Source organism: Diadema antillarum, unplaced genomic scaffold, assembly GCF_040938485.1.
Source record: "Diadema antillarum isolate AM-2024a unplaced genomic scaffold, OU_Dant_1.0 scf00000058, whole genome shotgun sequence".
NCBI lineage: Eukaryota > Metazoa > Echinodermata > Echinoidea > Diadematoida > Diadematidae > Diadema > Diadema antillarum.
Genome location: NW_027270947.1, coordinates 7,814 through 34,426, shown reverse-complemented (window position 1 = coordinate 34,426; position 26,613 = coordinate 7,814). Strand labels below are relative to the sequence as shown.

The window sequence follows — 26,613 nt, the reverse complement described above, 5'->3', positions numbered from 1 at the left end:
ATGATTAATGTTTCCGTCTAGATGTTTTCATTGCAACTGATTGACAAAATTTTCCTACATCGACGTAATGAAAATATCTCGAAGGAAGAATTTAATGAATTTGAATAATTATACGCAGTACCCGCTGCATGCTATAGGATTAGAACCAATACTTGCTGTTGGGCGGAAGCTCGGTGGTCTAGTGAAGATGACGCCTGTCTGGAGCTCAGGAGGTTCGAATCTTGCTCGAGTATGTACGCCCCTGATTTTTTTTATCATGGCTACTACTAAAACACTGATCAATTCAGTGCTTATTTACGTCGATGTATAGGGCAATTTGTCAATAAGTTGCATAGTGTTCACTATTTCCAATTTTGAAACCCCTCCATAAAAATTCTTTTTTTTTTTTTAAGAACAGTGTATTTCTCTGTAGTTTGACTTCATTCTCAAGCGTGATTTTTCACAGCCAACAACTTTACGTGATTGAAAGTCATGCATCTGTCACATGAGGAACCAAAGACACAATGTTCAGGAGAGTTGTAGAGCGCCCTCCCTCCTGTGTTCAATATGCAATCTCCTCTTTCTTTCTTTGTTTTGTCTTGTTGTTGTTGTTTTTTTTCTGGGTTGGGTATTTTCCTTCCGACGTGTAATTCTCATGGTCGACCCTATTCAAGAATATTATTCTTGAGTACTTATTAACTGTTTCTTGTCGTTCTTTGCAGTCAGTGTGTGTGTGTGTGTGTGTGTGTGTGCATGTGTGTGGTCATAAATAGGCCTAGTCTGTGACATAAAAGCGAACGATATAAAATTATCATAATGCGCCGACTCTTGTGCACATCTTCATAATATTTTTGTTATAAATCAAGTATACAAGTATATCAATTAACTTTAAAGAATTGAAGATATAGCCTTAATAAAAGAACAATATTAACAACAATGATGATAATAATAATAATGATAATGATAATGATTACAGTAATAACAATAATGATGTTGATAATAATAATAATGATAATAATAATAATAATAATAATAATGATAATGATAATAATAATAATAATAATAATAATAATAATAATAATGATAATAATAATGATAATATAGTAATGATACTAATACTAATACTACTAATAATGATAACAATGATAATAGCAATAATGATGATAACAATAACAATAAGAAATAGTCTTTCTTCAAAGCGCATTTCAAATAAACTGAGCAATGGAAAACTGTAAACTGAGCAATGCAAACTAAGCAATATTGTGTATAGGCATGTAGTGAAAAACCAACAAACATTACCCTGGGATTACAGGCAACCAATGTAAGTTTATTTGAGTACTAAAAGGAGATGCACAATCACGCGCCTACATTGAATATTATAGGCATGCTCTAAACTCAACACGAGCTGCTCGTTTCTGGACACATGCTTTGAAATCTTGCTACATCCCCACGTTCATCCAAAGCAGAGTTAGAGTAATTTAACCTAATGATATACTCAAAAACATTAAACACGATTTGTCATAACCTGTATACATACATCCAGTATCAAAAATTTAGCAACTCTAAATGAGATGTTATAAACAGTGATTGAGAGATTTGCATAATGACGAAATGTGGCTGGATATAATAGTGATGAATCAAAAAGCACTCCAAGTTTTCTAATATCAATCATCAATCTCAAATCTATAACACACAGTCAATTAAATTTTGTTGGGTGACAATACAATAAGGAACTCTGTTTTGTCTTTATTGAGTTCCAACCCATTTCATTATGATATACTTTATTTAGCCTTTATCATACTTGTCGCTTCAGAAGGAAAATATCAAGTTGATCTGAAAAGGAATAAAACGTTATATTTTTTGAGAGAAGGTATAATAATCATATAAATCCACATACGCAATCAGAGTTTGTTTATTTTTATGTTTGTTTCATTTTTCCATCTGAGAAAATAGCTGAATAGCCCATTCTGCTGCACTATACTCTAGCTGGTCTTTGATGGGGTCTATAGTTGGATGTGAGACGGACCACTTCCTAGGGTTATGCACCCTATAGCTTGCTCTTTGCGATGAGTGAATTACGGGGTCTATTTTTTTTTTCTTTTACGTGCAGGAGTTGTGACATATACTTTTCGATCGAGGGACAGAGTAGAAGGGACGATGATCAGGCCCTACACGATTGCTCGGTTAGACCATGGACCTAACTGTTAGGTCCATGGTTAGACTCGGGATTCGAACCTGGGTCCTTTGGATCTGGAGGCATGCAGACGCGCTACCGACTTCAGGTCATAATCTATATGGAAATAACCACCCTCTTCATTCATCAGGGTCTGAAAAGTTAATTGTTCGGTGCCGAAAATGAGTGTCGACCTAGTTTACAGATCGTCTTTTTTTACAAAGTACTTTGAACTCTTATTTTTCAATTTTTTATGTTTTATTGAATCAAATGAAAATCACAATATTTTCAAACATTATGGGATGATTTACAAGAGTGAGGAAATAAAAGAAAGTGCAGAAGGAGAGAGAGAGAGGAAAAGAGTGCGTAAGAGAAAAAGAAAAGGAGCACGTAACCCATTAACACCAAGGGGAGTAATTTTCAACGTGTGCAAGAGGAGGATAAGTTTTACAGGGGCGTCCCGAGATAAGGCGGACTCTTTGTGCAGCACGTGAATGATAAAAAGCTTTTAAAGTGCCAAGAATAATAACAAGAGCACACAAATACAACAGATTAAGTGCATCTTGTTACATTTCAGTTGTGTGCATAGTTGTTGGAATGCGATCATTATAGGGTTATCATTCGTGATTCTTTGGCCGCTACAAGATTACACTCAAACATTGCACAATCCATGCTGTCCATGCACGAATAATATTCTCACAAAGTTGATAATCATAACGACGTCAAAACATCGCAGCTTTCCAACATACCGCCATCTTGTGACGTCATGCATTCTATATCAAGCCATTTTTGTCTTTGGTCACTACTCGCGTATAATTTTTTTCACGAATAAAAAAAAAAAATGGAACCATTTCAATGATGCAGATGGGTTTTTATTGAGAATGCAAAATGAAGGCCTAAACATCATTATCCTTCATTTTGTTGCATCGACCATTCGGTCAAAGTGTAAGTGCACGCATGCCTGCGTAAAGTTCAAACCACTTTGATGAAGAAGCTATGTTATTGTGCTGATATACTATAGTATCTTTATGATAAGCTGCATGTTCAAAGATTCGTCTGTGTATAGTCCTGATCTATAAGATGAATCAGCTTCTATAGGAAGTTTCATTGCATAACATTTTGCACGATGATTTTGTGAGCTGCTTTTGCTGGGATGAATCATAAATAAATGGTGTAGTGCGAGCGATAATCACACGGATCACAACAATTTCTTAAATTATGTTGAAATACATGCCATGTATAAATATTTCATATCTGTCGGTTTTCTGAAATGGTGTCGTTTATATTTGCTTAATCTCGTGAAATGTTCGATCTTTTGTAAAAATAATAATAATAATAATGAAACATTGAAAGACTACAAGACTACAAGTTATACTATATAATGAATTTTATAGGTCCATCCCCCACACCCCCCCCCCACAATCCATATACCGCAATACCTTTTTAATACTTTTTTTTTACTACTAAGCAAACAATCTCATTTTGATTATATCATTCATTCATTACTATACAAATTGTATTATCTATATCCATAACACAAAGTGGCCTTTCTTCTCACCTTCATTTTACCTACCATTAAATATCAATATCCATTTGATTGAAGTTTGGAACCACACTGCACAATATTTCAGTTCGAGTGCGTCGAAAGGCATTCCTGATGGTGGATGTGCAATTGTCTAGACCCTATTCTATAAAACAAAACCAAAACAGATTCTCAAATCTTTTTCCAGCTGTTCTCACTTTTCCAAATGTATTGAAAACGTATTACGTATTGCTAACTTTTCTTCTTCTAACTTATCTTGTTCTACAAAACTTTCAATCAAATATTCCGTTGGCGATGTATTATTTTTCCTTCCTAAACAAAATGTAATTTCTTCATCAAAATTATAGCGTGATTAACTAATCGAGCTTTTCCTTTGTCTGGTAAATCAATACCAAAAAGAATCTCTTCCCAACTCAACTGTCCGCAAATCAACATAATCGACAAAAGAATTGCTTTTTCCCCCAAAATTCTTTCCAGAGAATTCACGTGTATAAAATAAATGCTCAAAACTCTCTTTCTCCTTACGACGAAAGGACAATATATTATCATTTACAAACTAAATAAGTGATGATTTGTGTACACAACTCCATGCAATAATCTAAATTGAAAGTCCCTCAAAACGGAGCTCAAAGTGTTACTTCTTACCCTACTAAAAATACATTTTGCATCTTTATCAGAAAAATCACAAAAATATACATTTCTCATTTTTTTCTTTCACCAACGAATCTTCACTTCTACTTTCTTCACCGATTCAATTTAACATTTGGAAGTAATCTTTTCGAACTTGAGGGATTTTTCTGTCATCGGATGATCGATCAACTATTATCAGCTGTTTGCAACAGCATGCAGCCAGCGCATGATGATGCATGCGATCTAGCAACATTCAACATTCGCTGGTGCGATACGTGTGCACGTGTGTGAGGGTCTCCGAGCTATGATGGCTGAGCGGTAAATATTCAAACAAAAGACGGCAATCCGGAAGTACACATTGACAGCCCTTGGATGATGATGAGGCCTAGTAATCAGTAGTATTTGAAGAGCGATGAAATCGAGGGATCTTCTACAACCTATTCTAGGCTTGCTGTAGCAGTAGCAATCTTCGGGAGCAGTCCCTGCCCTGCGCCTGTCATCAACGTCGCGTCGCGACGACGGGTTCGACATGATGAAGGGACTGCTGTGGCTGCGGGACCGGTGGGGCTGGTTGGTGACTGTAGCCTCCTTCATACTCTACTTTATTACTCTCGGAGTGCTGTATTGCTATGGTTTGCTGTTCATCAGTCTACAGGAAGAATTTAAGAGCAGTGCCACATTAGTAGGTGAGTTATTCTGCATCATCTGTCTTCACTTACGGTATGTGTTTTTATTTAGTTACTAGTTAGGTTCCTAACCTAGATCTATTCAACGCTAGAGAGGTGGGTTCAGTGACGTAGTCTATATAGGCCTAACGTTAGATCTGACGTTAGATAACTGCCTACAGTCTACACAATAGTTATACACTACTGCACAGTGACTAAATAACCAGTTTGCGGCAGGGTGCCTATTTCTGGCAGGGGCACTTTCATTCATCAATAAAAGTTAAAACAGCTAATGAACATCATGTGTGCTTCGTCCCACTTTAGAACACAAGCAGGAGTTATATTCGCAAGCGCATGGGATGCATTGGGGGCCTTTTCATCAATGAATGAAACGGTCCCTGCTGCAAATAGATCTAGACAATAGGCACCCTTTACAAAGCCTGCTGCAAACAGGGTGTTTCTAGGCCTAATTAGCTAACATGTTAGAGCTAGCATTCTGGTCACAGCCATTGGTTGGATGGATAAGCCCCCCCCCCAACAAAAAACAACAACAACAACAACAACAACAACAAAAACGTAAAAAGACAAGGAATGTAGTATGAAATTTCTTTTTTTGCTGTTGACCCTGCTTGGAACGGAGTAAGAAGTCGAGTTTTATTTGATACCTAGACCCTTCTATCTAGGATATCTCACGCATGTGGCCCTGTGGGTAAATGGTCGAGGTGGCTCACAGAGTCGCAGTCGCGTCAGCCGGCTAGCCATGTCTTGCAATCAGTCGGCTTGAAATTTCAACTTGTACATTCACCCCCTCACCCGCCCCCCTCCCCCAAAGAAAAAAAAAAAAACCTACAATTATACCTCATTATCTTTTTGATAGCATGTCATTCTGTCACCTCCAAACTGGCCATACTCATCTGTGGAGGTCAACATTTAAGGTTGACCGACAAGTGTCTAATTCCGCAAAAAACTTCTCATTTATAATAATGACATTTGCTGGGTCAGTTTTTAAAGTTCGAGCGAAAAACTGATCCAGCAAATGTCATTATTATAAATGAGAAGTTTTTAGCATGACTAGACAGACTTGTCGGTCAACATTTAAGGGAAACGACCTTCTTGTTGCCATTGATGTCAAAAAGTATTTTAAACACACACCGATCCTGCAATCTCATTGGCCGAGAGCTATGTGTTTATTTATACTGGCCGCACGCTGAGTCACAGCACTTGGTAAACATGTTATCGCACTCTTCTGGCAAGAGTACGCGCTCTTGTAACAAAGGTTCGCGCATTAAGCAAGCGTTCGCGCACTTCGTACGAGACGCCTATTGGCTAAAACAACCATGCATCAGTTTTTACTGATGCATGGTTCTGAGGAGAAACCATACATCCAGTAAAAACTGATGCATGGTTTTCGGGCTCTCGTCTATGATAAGCCAAAAGGAATTGCATCCAGTAAATTTGTCATCAGGTAACACGATAGAAAATGGGTTTTTTGGCAAGAAAATTACCCATTCTATAAAACAGATGACGCACATGTCTTTTCGTGTGTCAGTCGGAATATAGTGTACATGCGGTAACTATGGAATTTAGCCTAAACCCACTTGACTTTGCCTCGTGGGTTAAGCATTCCATAGTTACAGTACCTTATATGCACACAATTCCGGCTGACGCACTCATCACCATTTGGTGGTTATTGGCAGGTGGTTAAGTATTATAAACAGGTGGTCACTATAGCAGGTGTAACTGTATAATGTTAAAAATGCCATGACATTTGAACAGCTATGAATTGTTTATACTGGGTACAGAGTTTCAGAATTCATAGTGATTGGGCTGGGGAATAAGAAATCACAACGAGCAAGGATAATGATATGACAACATTATTTGAAGAATGTATGAGAGTGGGGGGTCAAGGAAGCAGAACAAAAGAAGAAAACACACATGAACTATTGTGGGTGAACTTTTAAAGCAAGTGGTATTGAAATAGAAATACTTTGCTACATTTCTGAAATATGCGAGCCTCTTATATCATCATCTCGGGTGTTCAGTGTACTTTGTTTAGGGTTTTCACAGCCTTGGTTCTATCTGTTTGGACAACAGTAAATTCCACAAGTCTATACATGGAGTTGTTGATTTATGTACTGCATGATGTGAAATTATGGAAATTGTCTGGACTTCTGCCCCTTTGCACATGTTCAAGGTCAAAGGTTGTTGTCAAATTCTTAAAATTTCATCAGTTCCTCCATATCTCTGCAGTGTCTTCAGGTATTTTCATGAAACTTTGATAAAAGAGGGCTGGATAATCAATGTTGGACTGTACTTGCTCTGTGAAACAATTTAGCCATCCAAATGAAACCTAAATTATATTAATTCTAAACAAATGCTGAACACATTTGTAGTAGTGCCAAACTTTCCAACATGTCATGCCATATTTTTTATTTTTTGCCAGTTGGGTGAAACTGTCATCTCACAATGTCAAGAAGTACTGTAGACAAGTTGGGGGAACAATGCAATATAGCGGAGGCATGCCAGTCACCACAGCAACATTTCTAGCTTCGGTCTGACTTTGATGAAACCTGACATAGCACACAATTATTCTATTTTGCTTTAAGGACGAATATATGCAATTGCAATAAATGCATTTTGACTTGTGTAGATTTATAATACCCTGATTATCACTTATGTGTCCATAAGAATATCTAAATCATTCAATGTATGTGCTTTTTATTTACAATAATTTTTCTGATATTTTTCTTCAGATTACTTACCCCTGGGAAAATAGTTTCAAAGATTTTGAGTAGTAGAATGTACTGTGCCCTTTTGAAAGGGATTATAAATACTTTAAAAGTGGATATTTTCACGCGACTAATTTTTAGCGCTAAGCGCAGTAAGAAGACTTTTGTGTGTTTTTAATTCCGCGGTATCAAGACATCAACTACAGGAACATATGGCAAGCAAAAATATTCGCTTGCTTTTATTTTCTCGCTAGTTTTTGATTGCGCGAAATGCGCGAAAATTTTAACACCTCAAAAATTTCCACTTTTACAGTACACTATTGCTTGCTGTGATGTCTTGCATATCATATTGTGCTTATTTGTATTCGAGGATGGATCGGATCCCTGGCTTGGGCCATCTCTACCCTCACAAGCCCCCTGACTGCCCTCCTCCTGCGCTGCTGCCAGACCCGAGCCATCGCTGCGCTGGGGGTAGTCTTCTGCTCATCTAGCCTCCTCATCTCGTCGGTGGCACCCAACGTCTACACCCTCTTCGCCTCGTTCTCCATCATGTACGGGATGGGCATCAACTTTGCACAGCACTCCACCCTGTGCCTCATCTACACCTACTTTCCGAACAAGAACTCCACGCGTACCGTGTCATTTGCACTCACCGGATGTCAAGTTGGTGAGACATCTAGATATTAATGGTGATGAGCTTGATAGCAAAATGAGGACTTTGAAAATGCATCATATGTGGACACATAATTTTAGACATAGAATGGTGTTAGCCTTCTTCCTTCCTGCTAGTCCTACCCCACCCCCCCCCCCCCCCGACACACAAACACAGATCTAGACATGGACTAGTTTCTACCACTCTCATCTGTCTTGCGTCCCGTTCATCATCAGACTAGCATTTCACTGATTTTAGATTAAACATTACATCATCTGTCCACAACACTGTGTATCACAACTCCCTTCATCAAGTTTAGCAATGAGAAATCAAAAGACTGCATTTCCTGTCATTATCTTATCACTTTCAAGCAATGCAACTGGTCTGTTTGATCCTGTGAACTGTTTAATAGTCTGTCAGAGGGTTCAATGTACCATGAATAGCAGTAATCTGCAACTGAGATTTGCCTTATATGAAACAGTCAATCAGTTTCTGCCCAGTATAATTTCTCGATAAATGAGTTACTATAATACTAACCTCTTGAAAAAACACCACAAACAAAAATAAAACATGCCATAAATTGAAGTGTTTTGAAAGAAATGTGTGAAACATAAGGGGTGGAGCTTCAAAAGCCTTATAGTGCAACCACGCAAGCAGCAAAGAGTTTGAAATACCAAAATGCCAGTGTTAGGTGTCATCTCATTTGGCAGTGTACTGTGGGGACTAGCCATCTTTGTGGTTATGTCTTTGATTTTGCAGGTTTAGAAATCCTCCCTTGTAATGCACTTGTCAATTGTAGTCCCGGCCCATGGGTACCCGGGGATGGCCGGGACTTGCATCCCACTTGCAATTTTGCGATGTTAAACCACCCGGCCAAGTCCCGGCCAAGTCCCGGCCAGGTCGGGCAAAATTTTCACGGAAATCCCCCGCTAAGTCCCCGGCAGGCCGGGCAAAATTTAAGTTGAAATCCCCGGCCAATTCCCCGACAGTCCGGGCAATATTTGTGCAGAAATCCCCGGCCAAGTCCCCGACAAGTCGGGCATATTTGCATAGAAATCCCCAGCCAAGTCCCGACCCTCAAGGCCCGGTCACACTGCCCAATCACGCAAGAAATTTGGTTGTGCGTGCTTGTCCGTTGAGAATTTTCGCTTATTTACGCGATGAAAATCACCGATGAATTGCGCAAGAACTGCGGAAATATCACTCAAAAATCACTAAACCAGGCACTTTCAGCGCATAGGCAAGCAATAAAGGCCCCAAATAGGGCGAATTGGTGGTTGTGCGCGACGACTGAGGTCCACGGAAAATTTATCACAATGAATTGCGTATGAATCACGCATGATTCGCACATGAACGTGATAGCGGCAACATTTTCGCAAACGATCACTGATATTCCACGCATATTTCGCGCGTTTTTCGCGTAAGGACAACGCAAACTACGCAAAAATTACATAAAACAGAGCAATACTGCCTATAACTTTTGGTTTTACGCGAAGCCGAGTTTTGAGCTGCTCAAAAACCTGGCCTTTGAGGACCTGTCACACATGCCCAAAAGTGGCGTAAACGCATGAATCACGTAAGAAATTCGAGCCTTATTTACGCGATACATGCGCATTTCATGAGTTTGTCTACAACGTGGAACCTTCGTAGTTTACGCAATTTTGGGTTTTGAGGAGCTCAAAACTCGGCTTCGCGTAAAAGTTTAGGCATTATTGCGCTGTTTTACGTAATTTTTACATAGTTTGCGTGGTTCTTACGCGAACAATGCGCGAAATATGCGTGGAATATCAGCGATTGTCTGCGAAAATGTTGCCGCTATCGCGTTCACCAACGACTGTCCGCTGACGATTAGCAGACATGAATAATGACGCATGTTTCGCGCTTGTAACACCTACGTATCACTGAAAATCACTGAAAAAAAAATATTGGCGTAGGCCTATGTAACATCTCTAACAGAACACGCAAATAAGCGCATGTATAAATTACGAAATGCTGATCGATAAATCACTAATGTATCATTAAGAACTCACGTATGATTGTGGCGCTATATTTTTGTGTGATCTTTCCGTAGTTCTTGCGCAATTCATCGGTGATTTTTCTATGCGTAAATCAGCGAAAATGGTCAAATTCTCGACGGACAAGCACGCAAAACCAAATTTCTTACGTGATTTATGCGATTACGCAACTTTTGGGCAGTGTGACCGAGCCCGCATGGAATCGCGTAAAGCGCAGATCCGGCGCACATCCGCGGACAATACGAGCGAAGGTTCCACGTCAGAAAAATGCATGAAATGCGCAAATCGCGCATGTTTCGCGTTAGGCTCTATTTTCTTATGTGATTCATGCGTTAACGCGACTTTGGGCAATGTTACCGAGTCCTCAATAGCGGGGAATTGCTAGTCAAGCGAAATAATTTATGGTCACATTACCGTACTGGAAATGGTACAAGTCATGGTCAACTCTCAAGCAAAATCTGGCTCAATCCCGGCCAAAATTCCCACCCCAAATGCCTGCCATTTGGTTGGAGCGAATTTCCCCCGACAAACTCCGGTTTATTCCCCGCCCACCGGGGCAAAATGAGTGAATCTCCCCCGACAAAGCCCGGTCCATTCCCGACCCACCGGGGCAAATAAATTGAATTTCCCCCGACAACACCCCGGTACATCCCCGGCCCACCGGGTCAAATTAAGTGAATTTCCCCCTACAAAGCCCGGTCTATTCCCGACCCACCCGGATGAAAAAAATGCTGAAATCCCCGCCCAACTTGGTTGCAAGTCCCGGCCATCCCCGGGTATCCATGGGCCGGGACTGCAATGTACAATTGACAAGTGCATAATGTACATGAAGAGGCCATACAATTGGACATTCTTGATATCTATCTCTGACTTATCACTGTCTATGTTATCTCTGACAGAGTCGTGACAAATTGATTTTTTTTTTAATTGTAGTTTGAGATGACAAGCATCACAGACACAACACAAAAGAATCTTGCACAATCAATGGTAGCCACACAGTCAAGACAATGCGATTGAGATTCTCATTCTAAATGCTGTGATGAATGTTATGCAACAAGTCATATATCTTTCTTCATATATCCATCATGTAATTTTGCTCTATTCCGTCTGACCTCCTGTTTTTATGCCTCCGTATGTTTTCGGGTTGTCCGTCCATCCATCCTTCTTTCCCTGTGTCCATCCTTCCGTCCGTCCTTCTGTCCGTGATCAATTTTGTGGACAGCGTAACTAAAAATCCTCAAATCCCCAAATACCTGATCTCTTAGACTGTATAGCCATTCATCCAATTACACCTAGTTCAAGGAAAGTATATACATTTAACACATTTGTGACAAACCTGTCATTTTAATATTTTGCCTATTATGTGAAACTGTCATCACACATTGTCAAGACATTGTACTATAGACCTGTTAGGAGAACAATGCATTATGGCGGAGGCATACCAGTCGCCATAGTGACATTTCTAGTTGATCCCTTGCGTTTTCAAACAACGAATTGAATGCTACATTGAAGGTTAGATTGAGTCTCTTTTGTTATTGTATTGGCTATCCAGGGCTATTTTTCCCCTGAAATATGCTGTAAGTCCCAAGCCTTCATAATCTCTATCACACAATCAATCTTATAAGAACTACTCAGTGGTATAGGTGATGAAGCACGATATGTCTTGGAAAGACTATTTCTTCTCCACTGGGTCTGTGTTCTGTTTCATCATCAATAATTGTGATGTGCAGGAATGTGACTGGTAATCTGAATATGATGCCACCCAGTCTTTTTTTCCTTCACTGTCTCTGCAGGTTTGCTTTCCTTGAATCCCCTCATGGCTTATTTCGTGGCTACGATCGGTTGGCGGCCGGCACTGCGCATTTTCAGTGCAGTCGTTTTCGTTCCAGGAGTCATCAGTTGCATCATCTTGCTTCCCCCGAAAAAGAAGACCACCGTTGGGAATCCCGAAACGGGGAAACGTCTGGCCTTGTACAAGGACCCAGGTGATACAGACAGCCAAATGAAGGGTACAGATTTCTCAATGCATTGCAAAGGACACGACAGTTCAGAGCCAAAGTTGAACGCTCGCGGTTCGCAGTGTGGAAAGTTTGACTTTTGCGAGTGCTGTCACACCGACAGTGGGGAGAGTGAAACGGAGGATAGGGGGAGCGAGGACAAATGTTTACAAGACATGACCAAATCTCCTGTCCAAGAGAGGCTGTCAAAACATCCTGACACTTACTTCTTTGTGGCTGCTCTGGCCACTCTTTCACTTTCCTGGACCTTCTTCAATGTCAACTTGGTAAGTATCAATAAAGCTGTGATGTTTCATTCCATTTGTCACACTGTCTGTGTAAACATGTGTATGAAATGTGTGTAACCAGGGCTCGACACCAACTTCTTGTCACAAAGATTTTTTAAATCTGAAGTGTTGGCATCCCAAAACAGATGCAGCTGCCAGAAATAAAAGAAAACATAGAATTCCATTTTGAATCTTAGTTGTCTGGTCGGGCCATCAAAAGATAGCCTTTTTTTAAAGTTTGGTGGCCAAACATTGATATTTGTGACCCTTGGCTGCCACTAAATACCAAGCTCTGATATAAGAATTTCTGTTGTCCAATAGTGTAGTGATATACATGTAGCATGCATTATGTGGTTAAAAAACAGAAGAATTAATATGTTGAAATACATGGATGACATCATGAAATCAGATGATGAGCTCTGATACATGTTCATGCTTCTGTGTGGAATATTACCACAGCACACTGATGAAAGAGGAAAGCAGATGAAAGGAAATTGAATAGATTAAAAGCCCTTTGATATACCTACATACAAACACTCCACAAATGGAATTTGACCTTCAGGAGCCAATTGTCAAAAAGGGAACACAAAAAACAATTAAGAAAACTTTTGATAAAAACCCTTGGAAAGCACATGATAATGACATACTTATCACTCACAATGGTATTTTTCCTTCCCCCCCCCCCCCCCACCATTGTCTTATCCTTCCCATGCTTATCAAAATGACTGATAAATTTTCAGTACATCTTTCTCTCCCCAGACTGCTATGTCATGATGTATGATACAGATTAGTGTTCAAATGATTTCATATTTTCCATTCCTCATGTTTCATGACCCGCTACAACAAAGGGATCCGAAAGTCAGGGCAGGACAATTTTCTGAAAATGACATGACATTATTCCCTTACTCTTCCACTTTAATTTCACATATAACACAACTCATAAAAGTACTCTGTTGTGGAGATATCGATGACTTTATTAGCACATGTCGAGTGGTCTAGGAAATCAGCGTTTCGAGAAAACTGCTTTCAAAGTTTTCCTTCCGACGCTATCATGATCAAGGGAAGGCAAGACAGTTTTCACCACTTGACAATAGAAGGTATGCTCCTAACAACCTCCGTGATGTTTTTTCAAGCTTAGCGCCAGCAGTCTACCAGGATGCCACGCACTGACCAATAAGATCACTCCCTCGTTGCTAGGGGTGGAGTCTAGCTGCGGCACTAAATCCAAATCTTCGGACATGTTTCTGTTCCGTTGAAAGTCGGAAAATCATGGCCCAGAAATTCGCTACTTTCTTGCATTTACTTTGATCCTTTAGCTTCGAAATTTTGGCAGATGATAGATGATACATTGTAGACTACAAAATTATGCCAAAAACAGAAATCCGATCATTTTTGACTGATTTTGATGATCTGACTTCAAACCTGACTTTCTCGGCTCAGCAGTCAGCAACTATAGGATCCTTTTGTCACATGTGTTTTGCGTGTGTTTTGCTATGAATGCTCTGTGAGGACATGAAAGAATAAACAGTGCTTGACCACTGAGGAAGCTACCGCAATGAATATGAGAGCTAAATAGATGGATGAAGAAATGTTATGTACAAGTACATATCATCCTCACGTTAGAATGCTGGCTGGAAATAAGAAACTTTGTATTCCTAAAAAAAAAAAAATCAAAAGTTGGTTATCCAATTATATCCTCCTGGAGTACTCTAAAATGAAAAGTTTTTTGGTTTTCTTTAAGCATTCTACTACTGTGTTTAATTGCCTAGCCTGTTGCACACTCTACGGCATCGCATCTTCAAAGCTTGATATTGTCTAAACTGTTTACCCGGTTGCCAGTTGTAGTATTATTTCTGCGGTTGGATTCTTAGAAAATAAAGTGGGACAAAGAAAACAAAATATCAGAGCTAAGAATTCTACTATTGTGTTTAAATGCCTAATCTGTTGTGCATTCCACAGCATCTAATCTTCAAAGCTTCATATTGTCTAAACTATTTACCTGGTTGCCAGTTGTAGCACTTTAGCCCTTTTTACACTTGTGTTTCTTAACCCCGTACTTTCTCTGACCCAGGACTATCGTTAGTCCCATACCAATTTTTTCAGCTTTTTACACTCGCCAATAAATCCCATACTAAGCTCTTGTCCTGGGCTAAGGAGAAAACTGACCTTTTTACACTCGTATTTCTTAGTCCTGTACTTTCCAAACCACATGAATATTCATGATACGCTGTGCGCTGTACAAGTACACGCACGCACCGGCAGCACTTGATTACCTCATTTCTGATTGGTCAGTGGGGGTCGGACTTCACCTCCGTCGCTTAGCCCAGGATTATTTTTTCGTTCTGTTTACACTCACTTGCTTGGCACCGCAATTGTGGGGTTAGCATGTGGTGCTGACCCTGCTATTTTGCAGGCCCAGATAGTACGGGATTATCGGTGGGGCTAGCCCACTTTGGTAAGAACAAGTGTAAACAGAAAATTGGCTAAGGAAAGTCCGGTACCAATGGTGGGGCTAAGGCCCCCCCCCCCCCCCCCCCCTTAGCCCCACCATTGGTACGGGACTAAGCAAAAATTTGCAAGTGTAAAAAGCCCTTTTTTCTGAGGTTGGATTCTTAGAAAATAGAGTGGGACAAAGAAAACAAAATATCAAAGCTTAGAATTTTAGAATTTGAAATTACCCATATCAGGACCCCATGGCATAAAATTGTGGTAACTACAAAATTTATGGCAACTGCAGTCAGTGAGAACCATGCGTGATTTGTTGCCTTTGATTAGCTATGGAATAGTGTTGCTGTGGTAGTTATCACTGATTGCAGAGTTACCATTAATTTCAAATCTACCATAGTTCATGCAACAGGGCCCAGAAGTTTGATGCTTGGTGACATTTTTCAGGGTGACAGGTTTCAGGGTTGCTTCTGCCTGAAAAGAATAAGACCATTTATCTCACAAGATACTGCCTTGTTATTATACAAAGGTTTAATTCAGCCGCACCTGAATTACTGCTCCATTATTTGAATGAACGCAGGAAAGACTTTGTTAACAAAAATAACTGTACTACAGAAAAGAACCGTTTGTGCTGTCTTACTGGTAGACAATCATTTCAGCAGTAAATCCCATTACAATTTCACTGGAGTTGAACCAGTTGAAATTTGCTGGAAGAAAGAAGATGCCCTAATTATTTTTAAGCTCCTGCATAAAATGTTGCCATCGTTTCTATGTGATAAAATAACAGTGAAACAGAATGCACATCGTATAAGAAATTCATGCGATATCCTCAAACTGAAAAATCCTATACAAATATGTTGAAACACGGATGTATTTATACTGGCATAAGTATTTTCAATGATCTCCCGAAAATATTAGAATATCAGACAGTCTGACTTCCTTTAGAAATGCTCTTCATTCAGTCGTAAATTTTCATACATGTACTCAGAGTTCACATTGAAGTGTTTGTTTAACCTGAAGAAGATAAACACCTCAGATGATTGCTGTTATTTTGTTATATTGATACCGTACTGAGTATGTTTCGTTGTGTTGTTTTTTTGATATTCGTATCACCGCAATGTTTGATTTGATTGTGTTTCATTCTGTATCTTTGATTTGTTCTGTTTATGTCAAATACTTTGTTCATGGCCTCTCTGAAAAACAGCCTCTTGGCTGAGTGAAGGCTTTTAACCCCTTGATTAAATAAATAAATAAACAAACAGGTCCCAAGTGATTGTAATCTAAAATACTGTAAAAGTGGAAATTTTTGTTGGAGTAATTTTTCATGCTTTGTGACATCAAATGAATTTTACATGTTTTCAATTCTGTAGGAATGAAGAGACAAGATATTATAATTACATATCACAAGCAAAAATATTACTGCCTTATATTTTTACACTAGTTCCATGTCGTGCTAAATGCACAAAAGTTTCCACACAGTGAAAACATCTACATTTATAGTACAGGGGACTCCCTTTTTAACTAAGTCCTTGAGACCAGCAGTTATCTTTTGTTCTAAATATCAAAATTTCATTGTAACTGAATGGCTAACATATAAAGATGTATGGGTGATACTTTTGGGACCTGAATGTTTACTTTGTTCATTACAATCATGTTCGTTATAACGGGAGCACACTGTACTCACATGTGAGCTTGGTCGCGTAAAATGATAATAATAAATAACGCTTATATAGCACTTAATACTGACGCATTAATACAGAAAAAATATTAAATTAAAATACAGCATTATGTACATAATTACATGTGTAATATAACAACAACAAAAATTTCAGCTGTTTTTCAGCGGTGTCCTGTTTGTTTTACTAGTTGTTACAAAAAACATTTTCCACTGTAGATAACACTGTCACTGGTATGAGTAATAGCTGAATAGTGCACAATTTTGTCGGAGGTGATTTGAATATGAGAGCATGAATCAGTTTCGTTAAATTCATGATTAATTTTAAAGTTAAGTTCCAGATGTTGGTCAAATTTGAACCCTCTGTACAAAATTGAACTTCACACAAGAACCAATGATGTGTATGTGAGTGTGTGCTTACAATGACCCTGAACAATAGAGACGAATACCATGAATACCACCTTTTCAGAGCTCTGCTGATTAGGCTTCTGGACTCTCTTGCTCCAAGGCACATGAATGCATTATCAATAATTCATGATGGATTGCCCCCCCCCCCCCCCCCCCACCACTGCTAGTCTTAATTCATGGTAAAGGCTAAAATGCATCCATATGAAAAAAATTAGCACATGTTTTCATGTGCTTGCATACGTTGTACACTACATTTCAGGATGAATAAAGACTAGCTGTGACAGTGGAATTTCTCAGGAATATGTAATAGAGCATTCCAATCCTGGCCATTGTTTAGGGCCATTGTTTGGGTGTTAATCACGCACTGCCATTCACACCAATTGACCCCTGTGCAAAATTAAAATTTTGTGCAGAGGGTTGAAAACAGAGCAAAATCTGAAACCTAACTTCAAAATAAATCTTGAATTTTAATGAAACTGATTTACATGCTATCATTTTTAAATTGCCTCCAACAAAATTGTACACTATTCAGCTACTGCTCATATCAATGTCAGTGTTATCTGATATGTAGTTTTTGAACTATTAAGGATGAAAAGTGGGAAATGTTTTTGTAACACCTTATATTATGCATGCACACCCAGGTGAGTTACACGGACAGTGTGGGCATCACGGCCAACCACGGATCCATCATCCTCACCATCCTAGCGGGAGGAGAGATGGTCGGCAAAGCGCTCCTCTCCATCTTCGGAGACCACATCCCCTTTGCCAAGGTCTACGTCATCATCGTCTGCAACATCCTCTCAGCGGCCGTGTCTGTTGGCATGATCTTTGCCAGAAACTTCACTTCCATGATATCTGTCGCAATGAGTAAGACTCCTAAATACATCTGCAATGACCTTGAAAATATCTTATCTACAACATCATAGGAAATGCAAGTAGGAAGCTTAAAAGTTATTATTTAGATGAAATTGCATGCGTCAAGTTTGTAGTTTCATCTATGTTCCAAAGGACAGATGTAAATTTACAGATCAGAGTACCTGCTTCGAAACTGGCCAGTTCCCATTGAAAATATAACAGTTACCCCTTCCTATAGTAGTGATAAGCTATTTCAACTGTTTTTGTGTGATATTGTCAACTGATGAGCTCCATCGTTGATTGTATTAGTCTGTACAAATCTATAAAGCATATTGAAGGACAATAAACAACTATCTGAAAATGTCAAACCACCAGCATAGTTTCATGTCATATAAGGAGTCACTCTTTACATATTACATTCAAGATCCACTGTCTCGTATGCATTTAGTCATATACATCTGAAGTACCTAAAAATGTTGCAATTGCCATGTGATTTATGGCAATCACACTTCTCTGATTTCTTGCAAACCTGATGACTTAACAGAGGGCACTCAGCAACATTGACTTCTAAATTACACTGTTTAACAGAAAATTTTCAGAAGCAATATTTATGATTCATCTTGGCTTTGTTCATGGGACAGATGTACTAAGGCTCAGAGCATTGTATCCACTGCTTTTTGGTGACTGTTGATGGGGTCACTGTGACATACTTCTGAAAGAAAGTTCTTGATACATGTAAGTGGGTAATGGACATTGTGGTGTGAATTGGGTTTGTCGGTATAGTTCCAAATAATGTGATCAGTATGAGTGCATCATACAATTTATGTGTTTTACATGTCACCTGTGTATTGCTCCTGCACATAATCACCTATCTGGCATATCAGCCATAGGTCTTCTGAGAGCTGTGTTCAACACGGTGCCATTTGGGTTAAGCATTGAGCTGTTTGGATCCTCTCGCACAGCCGAGGCGTCTACCCTCACCATGTTCAGCTACGGCTCAGGATACATCATCGGATCAGTCATTCCAGGTTAGGCTATCTCTACACTACCTCTTTATCCCTACCCCTCCCCCTCATACCCCTCTCCTTTCTCTCCTTTCTATTCCCCACCATATTCGCCTCCCGTCCCATCTCAATCTCTCAATCAATTTTTCCCTCTCTCTCTTCCTACCCCATCCCCCTCCTCTCTGCCTATCCCTTCCCTCTTTTCTCTACCCCATTCTCATCCTTACCTCTCTCATTCCCTTGCTCCCCTTCCTCCATTCTCTTTCTACCCTACCAATTCTACCCTAACTGTCTCCTCCTGATTTCCTTCTCCCCTTTAACTCCTCCCCTCCCCTCCTTCTCTTTCTTCTTTTTCCCCTCTATCTCTTCCTCCCCTCCCCATCCCACCTTTTCTCCCCTCCTCTCTGCCTAGGTCTTTCCTCTTTCTTTCCTTCTATTTCCTCTCTTCATCTCTTCCCCTTTTCATCTCTCTCTCTCTCTTCCTCCCCTCCCCATGCTACCACTTCTCTCCTCTCTCCCTACCTCTACCCTTTTTCTCTTTTGCTCATTCTCCTCCCACCCCCCACCCCCCTCTCCCTCCCCTCCCCATCCTGCCCTTACTACTATCCTCCTCTCCAGGCTCAGTCAGACTAGTGAAAAGATCAAGGAGTGTAAGATTGGGAAGTCTTTGCAATCTTTTGTCCTCCGGTCACGCTAGCAGTCAAACTTCTCGATCTTGGATCGAGAATTTTGGGTCATTAGAGCGCTTGCGCAAGAAAGAAGAAAGAGTACGCCGTCTAATTGCTAGTGATTGTGACGTAACAATGAACACCTGTATAACACAGTAGCCATGTGCTTCTGTGACACCTCCCAAAAACAGGTGACGGACTGTTCACGTGAAAAAGATTGCAGAGTTTCAGTTTCTAGCATTCACACTGGCAAATGATGGAGAAGTTTGGTGGGGATATGGAAATATCCCTAGTTGGAATTGGAAGTTTCGCAAGAAGTTTCGCGGGAAGTTTTGTGGGAAGTTTGCAGTCACACTGGCAAAACTTTGGGATCTCAAAGATCAAAATGTTAAACTTCTTGATCTTTTGCCAGTGTATGCCTCTTCCCTCTTTCTCTCCTCCTCGTCTCCTTCCTCCCCCACTCCTTCTCTCCTTTCTCCTTCCCCCTCTCTCTCTTCTTCTACTTCTCCTCTCCTCTCTGCCCATCTTTTCCCTCTTTCTTTCCACTTCATCCTCGCCCTCTCCTTCTCTCAATCCCCTTCCACTCTACTGCTCTACAAGGCTAATCTCACTTTAAATCAGTCACAACTTGTTGCACAAGTTTGACAAATGTTTCAATGAACAAACATTTATCCACTTAATCCAGAAAATAACCATTTTCAGAGTTCACAGTACATATCAAGTCATGATACAGTGTACCTGTAACCCTATCAATGCAGGAAAAGATGCAGCATTCCCCCATTCAGTACTGTGCTCCTCATTGTGAATATAACTTCTCCTAAATTGTTGGGAAGTCCCAATTTGCAAGAAATTAGACTTGCTAAATGTATGATATATACATGAATATGCCATGATCATGTGACATGCAGCTCTTCATGAGGAAAATGATTTGCCAGTTCTGTCCTTCGACAGTTGATGGACTTCTGCTGATATTCTGGAACAAAAACAGCTTTACCAGCCAGTGCAATCAGTAGAATTATTCTATTTGTTTCCAATCCCATCTCCTCTTCCTCTCCTCCTCCCCCCCCCCCCCCCCCCCACAACAGACATCCAAAATGCCCTCTGACTGCACAATAATTTGCACCCTCTTTGCATTGGATCATTAATTTTAAAGAGAGTTTGTGCGAGGGGGATGATTAACCCATTGAGGACGATTTGATTTTGCTACAACACACATTTCCCATAGACACCTGCCTGAGTATACTCGGGACTCGTCCTCAACGGGTTAAAGCTCTTGTGTTCCACTGGAATAGAGACCATAGTTTACCACTCAGCAGTGACTTGACCCAGTAACCACATGAATGTGTCAGAAAAGCTTCTCAACATGAAACACTAGTGTGTGTTTGCTGTAAAGGACAAAGGCCTATAATGCTCATGAACCAGAAAAAAAAAAATGCACATACGCACACACAACCCCCACCCCCCCCCCCCCCCCCCCTCCCCCCAGCCATTTCCACTGAATGCAGTTCTGCACCTGTATAGGAACAAAAAAGTGCAATATAGGAAGCTTACAACTTCCTTTACACTTTTGCACTGTAGGTGATCCATTACCCACCTGATAATCGGGAACTGCTTCAGCCGGAACTCTGTTTATTTTTCTAAATTTGTGCAACAAAATTCAATGTGACAAACTTGTTATCTATGGTTTTCACCGCTTAATTGGGGTCATAGACTGCTTGATCGAGACATATTTTGACTGAAATAAATTTCTATTGTTCATCATCAACTGTTGAAATTGATAAATGAATCATACTGGGATTTCATTTCATTGTCAGAAGGGTTCATTTCCAACCAACCCTGAATAGACTTTGCTGATTGCACAGTCTAAACATTTGCCATTTGGCCGTATAGCATGTAGTGCTGGTGCCCACATTGTACGTAGTTATACAGATAATTAAATGCACAGATGAATGTGCATTAGTGGAGATGCAGCGTACTTGAGGATATTTACAATGTTGCAACATGCACGAGGGGCAGCCAAGTGCATGTTGCATGAAATTGTGAATACTGAAGAGTGTAGGCCTACCGCATCACCTCCTATGTCACAAACTTGCACCTGTGCATTATTTAGTTTATATAACAGGCCTATGATCTGTCGTTAGATTGATATCAGCTGATGAAACTTCATATTTCGATACAATTGGGCTGTGCTTCAATTGCCTGTACAGATGATCATGTAAAGGTGATTGTTAGTGTTTGTGCTGTGCGCATGTACATTGTATGCACTCAACTGGCCACATAATGTATACAGCTAGTTACACTGCACCATTCTACACAGATGGCTAAATACCCCTGGTGGCTTTATACACCAAGCAATCAGTAATCTACCATAGGATAAAATACTGAACTGCTATGCTTTTTTAGGTGATCCGAGAATCCTCTCGGATCACCTTCTGTATCTGTACTGATTCTTTGTTCTTCTTCTTCTTCTTCTTCTTCTTCTTTATTTCTCCGCAAAAGTTGTGTAGAGACTAGCTCAGAAAGTGCATTGCCTATGAATGTCAAACTTATACCATATGTGTATCATGTCCCAAAGACGACATGTCAAGTAAAATCGTAGTGATCAGTCGACCGTGACGTCACTATGACGTCATTATATGAAAACACATTTTCAATCATATCTCATTAATGGAGTGGAATTTCTCAATGAAATTTACGTCACATAAATTTCAATTCAAGGGAATTCTACCCATATTTTCAGAATTCCTCGCATCGTAAAGACGTGCGCGTACGCGCGCGTTGAAATATTTGTATGCTCCAATCAAGCTCAAATTTTTTTTGTATACGTTTCAGACCATTTGGAGCATTTTTTGAAAAATTGAAAAAATTGGACGGACGCGTACGCGCGCGCACATATACGCACGTACAGCTCATATGCAACAGAAATTTCCCGATTTTTTACATTTATCGGATGTCTGAAAAGTCAAGGAATATTTCTAGCAAGTTTCAAGTCAATCCGACTCAATATGACGTCATACGGGACTGTCAAAGTTGAAATTCCGCGCGCGCGTCAATGGCGATATACAGTACAACAATGCCCCAAAACCGCCAATTTTAAATCCGATTTTACTCGTCAGGATGGACGGTGACCCCCAATTTTCTTTACATATTCTGAAAGCTGATGAGTTGTACATGTCAGTTTATGGGTTGGCGATACTGAAAAAGTGATTCAAAGATATCAAATTTCTTAATAAAGTAAAAAAAGTAAATTTTCAAAATGACGTCATCAATTTTCAAGTTTACTTGGGCGTATCTCACTTATCCTTTGCCAATTTTCACCCAGATTTCAGTATGTTGTAGCTTATTAAATGTTCTTTCATTAATGTAATTACAACATTTTGATTGGATGGCGGCATCACCTCGTAAAAATGGATTAAATGTAATCTTGTCAAATTTGACCAGTTTACGTGTTATCTCTATGGGAGAGCAGTTTTTCTGGCAGTGAAAATTGACATGACTATCTTTTTCGAGCATTAGCTCACTTATGCTTCGGTGAATTTTTCCCAGATTTTAGTATGTTGTAGCTGAGACTTTGGGCTATCGTTAATGTGCCCTCCATTTTTTCATACGAGGCCGGCATCACGTCGAAAAACTTGGTTGAAAATGGCACGTGGCTTCGATGCAGCGTCATTTTGCTTAATACACAGGGCCTATGGAGCATGAAATAGGTCATTGCATAGCGCATCCGACTCGTAATCCTAAGGTCCCTGGTTCGAGCCTCACCCTTGCCAATATTTTTTTTTTCAAACTCTTTTTTTCTTCTTTTTCTTTATTTAGTCTTAATCTCCCTTCCTATTTTTATCTTTTTCTGATTTTTTAATGCTTCTCCTTCAAATTTCTATAAAATAACATAATTTTTTCTTTATTTTTCTTTCTTTCTACTACATTCTGTGCAATAGATGAAGAACAACAATGGTTATCAATCCCATATTTTGCACATGTTTAGTTCATGTCACCTACATTATTTCATAAAATAACAACTTCTTGATCAGACACCATCTTGGGTATGTAAATTAGGGTCAAAGGTCATAAATGTTTCATCCTGTATCTTGGTGAATACATGTCCTATCTTTCCAATATTTTGCACACACAAAGATCACGTTACCAGGATCATTTCACAAAATAACCATTTCTTTCTCAGATGCCATCTTGGCTGTGCAAAGTGGGGTCAATGGTCAAATATACTTTATTCTGTATCTTCGTTATAGTGTATACGGAATATGGTACCAAAGATGGCAAACCCGACTCCCTTTTTTTTAAATGAGAATCCAAACATCACACGGCCAATGTCCATAACCACAGATGAACCTTTACGGTCATGCCTATTGGGATCAGGACTCAAATCATTGACTTTCGAAGAGATCGGATCACCTAATTTGTCAGTGTTGACAAATTCCGAGTCTAGTTTAATATTTTTGCTGCACCATTTATGCATGCATGTGCCTGTTAATAAGAAAATACAAGTGCTCGCGCATGTGACTCATTTCAGTGCTTCTTATTGGCTATATTTTTTAACCCATTTTTATAACCTATTTTACTCACTGCATGTACTTACCAGGGTAGGACTACTCCTTCAGTGCAAGTATGCTGCCTCTTTCCCTGCATTGGTAGGGTTATAGGTACACTGTATCATGACTTGATATGTGCTGTGAACTCTGAAAATGGTTATTTTCTGGATTAAGTGGATAAATGTTTGTTCATTGAAACATTTGCCCAATAACTCTGAAATTGCTGTGTCCTTTTTCATTGTCATTTTTCTTTGTTTGTGAGTGTACTGTATGTGCCGAACATTTCGCGAGGCTTTATTTATTTTTGCAAATTTTGCAAGTCAGGTGCTATTTGCAAATCTGAAAATATGCAAATATTAACTCTGATCCCGTTATCAATATGAAATGCATATGTGCACTTTCCCCCATTCAGTACTTTGCTCCACAATTGCGAATCTAACTTCTTGTAAAATTGTAGGGAAGTCCTGATTTGCAAAAATATTATACTTGCTAAATGTATGTTGTATACAGTACTTTCAGCCATGGATTGACAGGGGGTGTAATAACTGTGCATGGTTTTGTTAATAGTGAAATGCCCACATACTACCTTTCATGTTGGGTGGTTTGCATGGGCCATATTTTAGCTACCGCTTGGACCGGAGCCCCACTTGGTAGTAAGAGGAGAAAAACTTCACTCCCTACCCCTCCCGAAGCTGTGACCCTCTGTACAAGCTGCACTTATCACAGGATTTGGGGTCACTTTGATGTTCACTGCCGCACACATCCTGATGAAAGCAGTGAGAAGTACTGTGCCAATACTTTTCCTTTCTCTCTTCAGGAGGCATCTATGATTTGACGGGCTCCTACACCTTGTCCCTAGTCTGCATGACGGGGTTCTTCGTCCTCTCGGCTGCCATGTTTCTCATTATTCCCTTCCGCAAGCGACTGGTGGAATTCATCGCCAAGGGCTGTCGTCCTCTCGGCCTCGGGAGACAGAGCAAGGAGGCATTTGGAGACCGGAGCGATACCCACGGACAAGGCTACCTCCCGGTGTCACAGGTCACACAGTCCACACAGAATGTGAGGGTAGATTTCCTCTGAAATAGAATTTGCAGATGTGTTCGTGTGTTCGTATGTAGTGACCAGTCACCATTTCACCCACTGATGATATTTCAAATGGAGAAGCAAAAATAGGGTCCATATATACATCCAAAGTTTGATATTTAACTACCTCCTGTCAACATTCTATAGTGTGGGCATGTTTTGAAATGAAACATCTTTTTTTTTAAAGTTTTCTGTAGTATGTTGCTTATGGTGTTTTGAATTGAGCTGTTCTGTCTCGAGTACCAGATCTCCTGAGCACTTTGCCTATGTATAAAAATTCAACAGCCATTTTATTAAAGCTGTTTATTTGATGGTTTTCATTCCTGCTGCTTGTGTGGGAGGCTTATGGATATAGGAAAGAGGCGAATTCTCTATGATTGGAAAGCTTAGAGGTTGGAGAATTGTGACAATTGCTGGCATTGAGAACAGAGCAGAAGGGTATTTGATGACTCTTTTCAGGCTTTTGTGGTCACTGACTGGTCAACATCAGTGATTTTAATGCATCGTAGCAAAAGACTAGGGGCCACACAGGACAGATAACTTGGCCGGCCACATTTCATCTTTGCATGGATGCTCTGCACTCGTGTTTGGCTTGATCTCAAGGGACGTTTTTACGTTAGAGGCAATGTTTGTGGTTGGTTGGTTGGTGCAGTGTGTTGAGGGAAAGTGATTCTTGGGGGGGGGGCATTTCATGAAGTGTTTTGTCAGATATTTCATCTAACAAACTGTTACAAGCTACTGAAATCCTTGCATCTGATTGGCCGAGAGCAAATTTGTCTGACAAGTTTATCGAACAAAACACTTCATGAAACATCCCCCAGGTCTCTGTCGAAATAGAGTTTCATCTGTCCTGCGTATTTTACAATCTGCCGACAAAGCACATACTTGTACAACAATGTGATGAATTGTGCCGTATGAGATGTGACTGCAAAGCTGTGAGAAATGTTACACGTATTTTTGCGAGAAGGAGGGGATGGCTGCCACATACAGTGATTGAAAATGATATACCGGCAAAAGAAGGCTCAAAATTTATGACCAATTCTGCGATAGTTACAAAGGCCAAGGAGGTCCTCTCCCAAAAATCCTCTTTGAGTAAAGTGAACTGAAGTTGTCTCATTTAATTTTGTGCCAGCATAATTCATTCTGCTTAGTTCCATCTTCTCAGATGGAAAATGAACAAACAAACAAACAAACATGTAGATGATATTGCTTTGATAGTCTATGGAGCATTACATCATGATAGTATTTTGTATTATTA

General features: G+C 39.8%; 1 protein-coding gene across 1 annotated transcript; it reads left to right on the top strand.

The window, feature by feature from the left end:
- Positions 1-4,632: 4,632 nt before the first annotated feature.
- Positions 4,633-26,012, top strand: LOC139715960 (monocarboxylate transporter 13-like). Its single transcript, XM_071627507.1, has 6 exons — positions 4,633-5,011; positions 8,090-8,386; positions 12,180-12,670; positions 17,840-18,065; positions 18,938-19,081; positions 25,090-26,012. The coding sequence occupies exons 1-6, from the start codon at positions 4,855-4,857 to the stop codon at positions 25,350-25,352; spliced, it is 1,578 nt and encodes a 525-aa protein (XP_071483608.1). The 5' UTR covers positions 4,633-4,854; the 3' UTR covers positions 25,353-26,012.
- Positions 26,013-26,613: the final 601 nt, after the last annotated feature.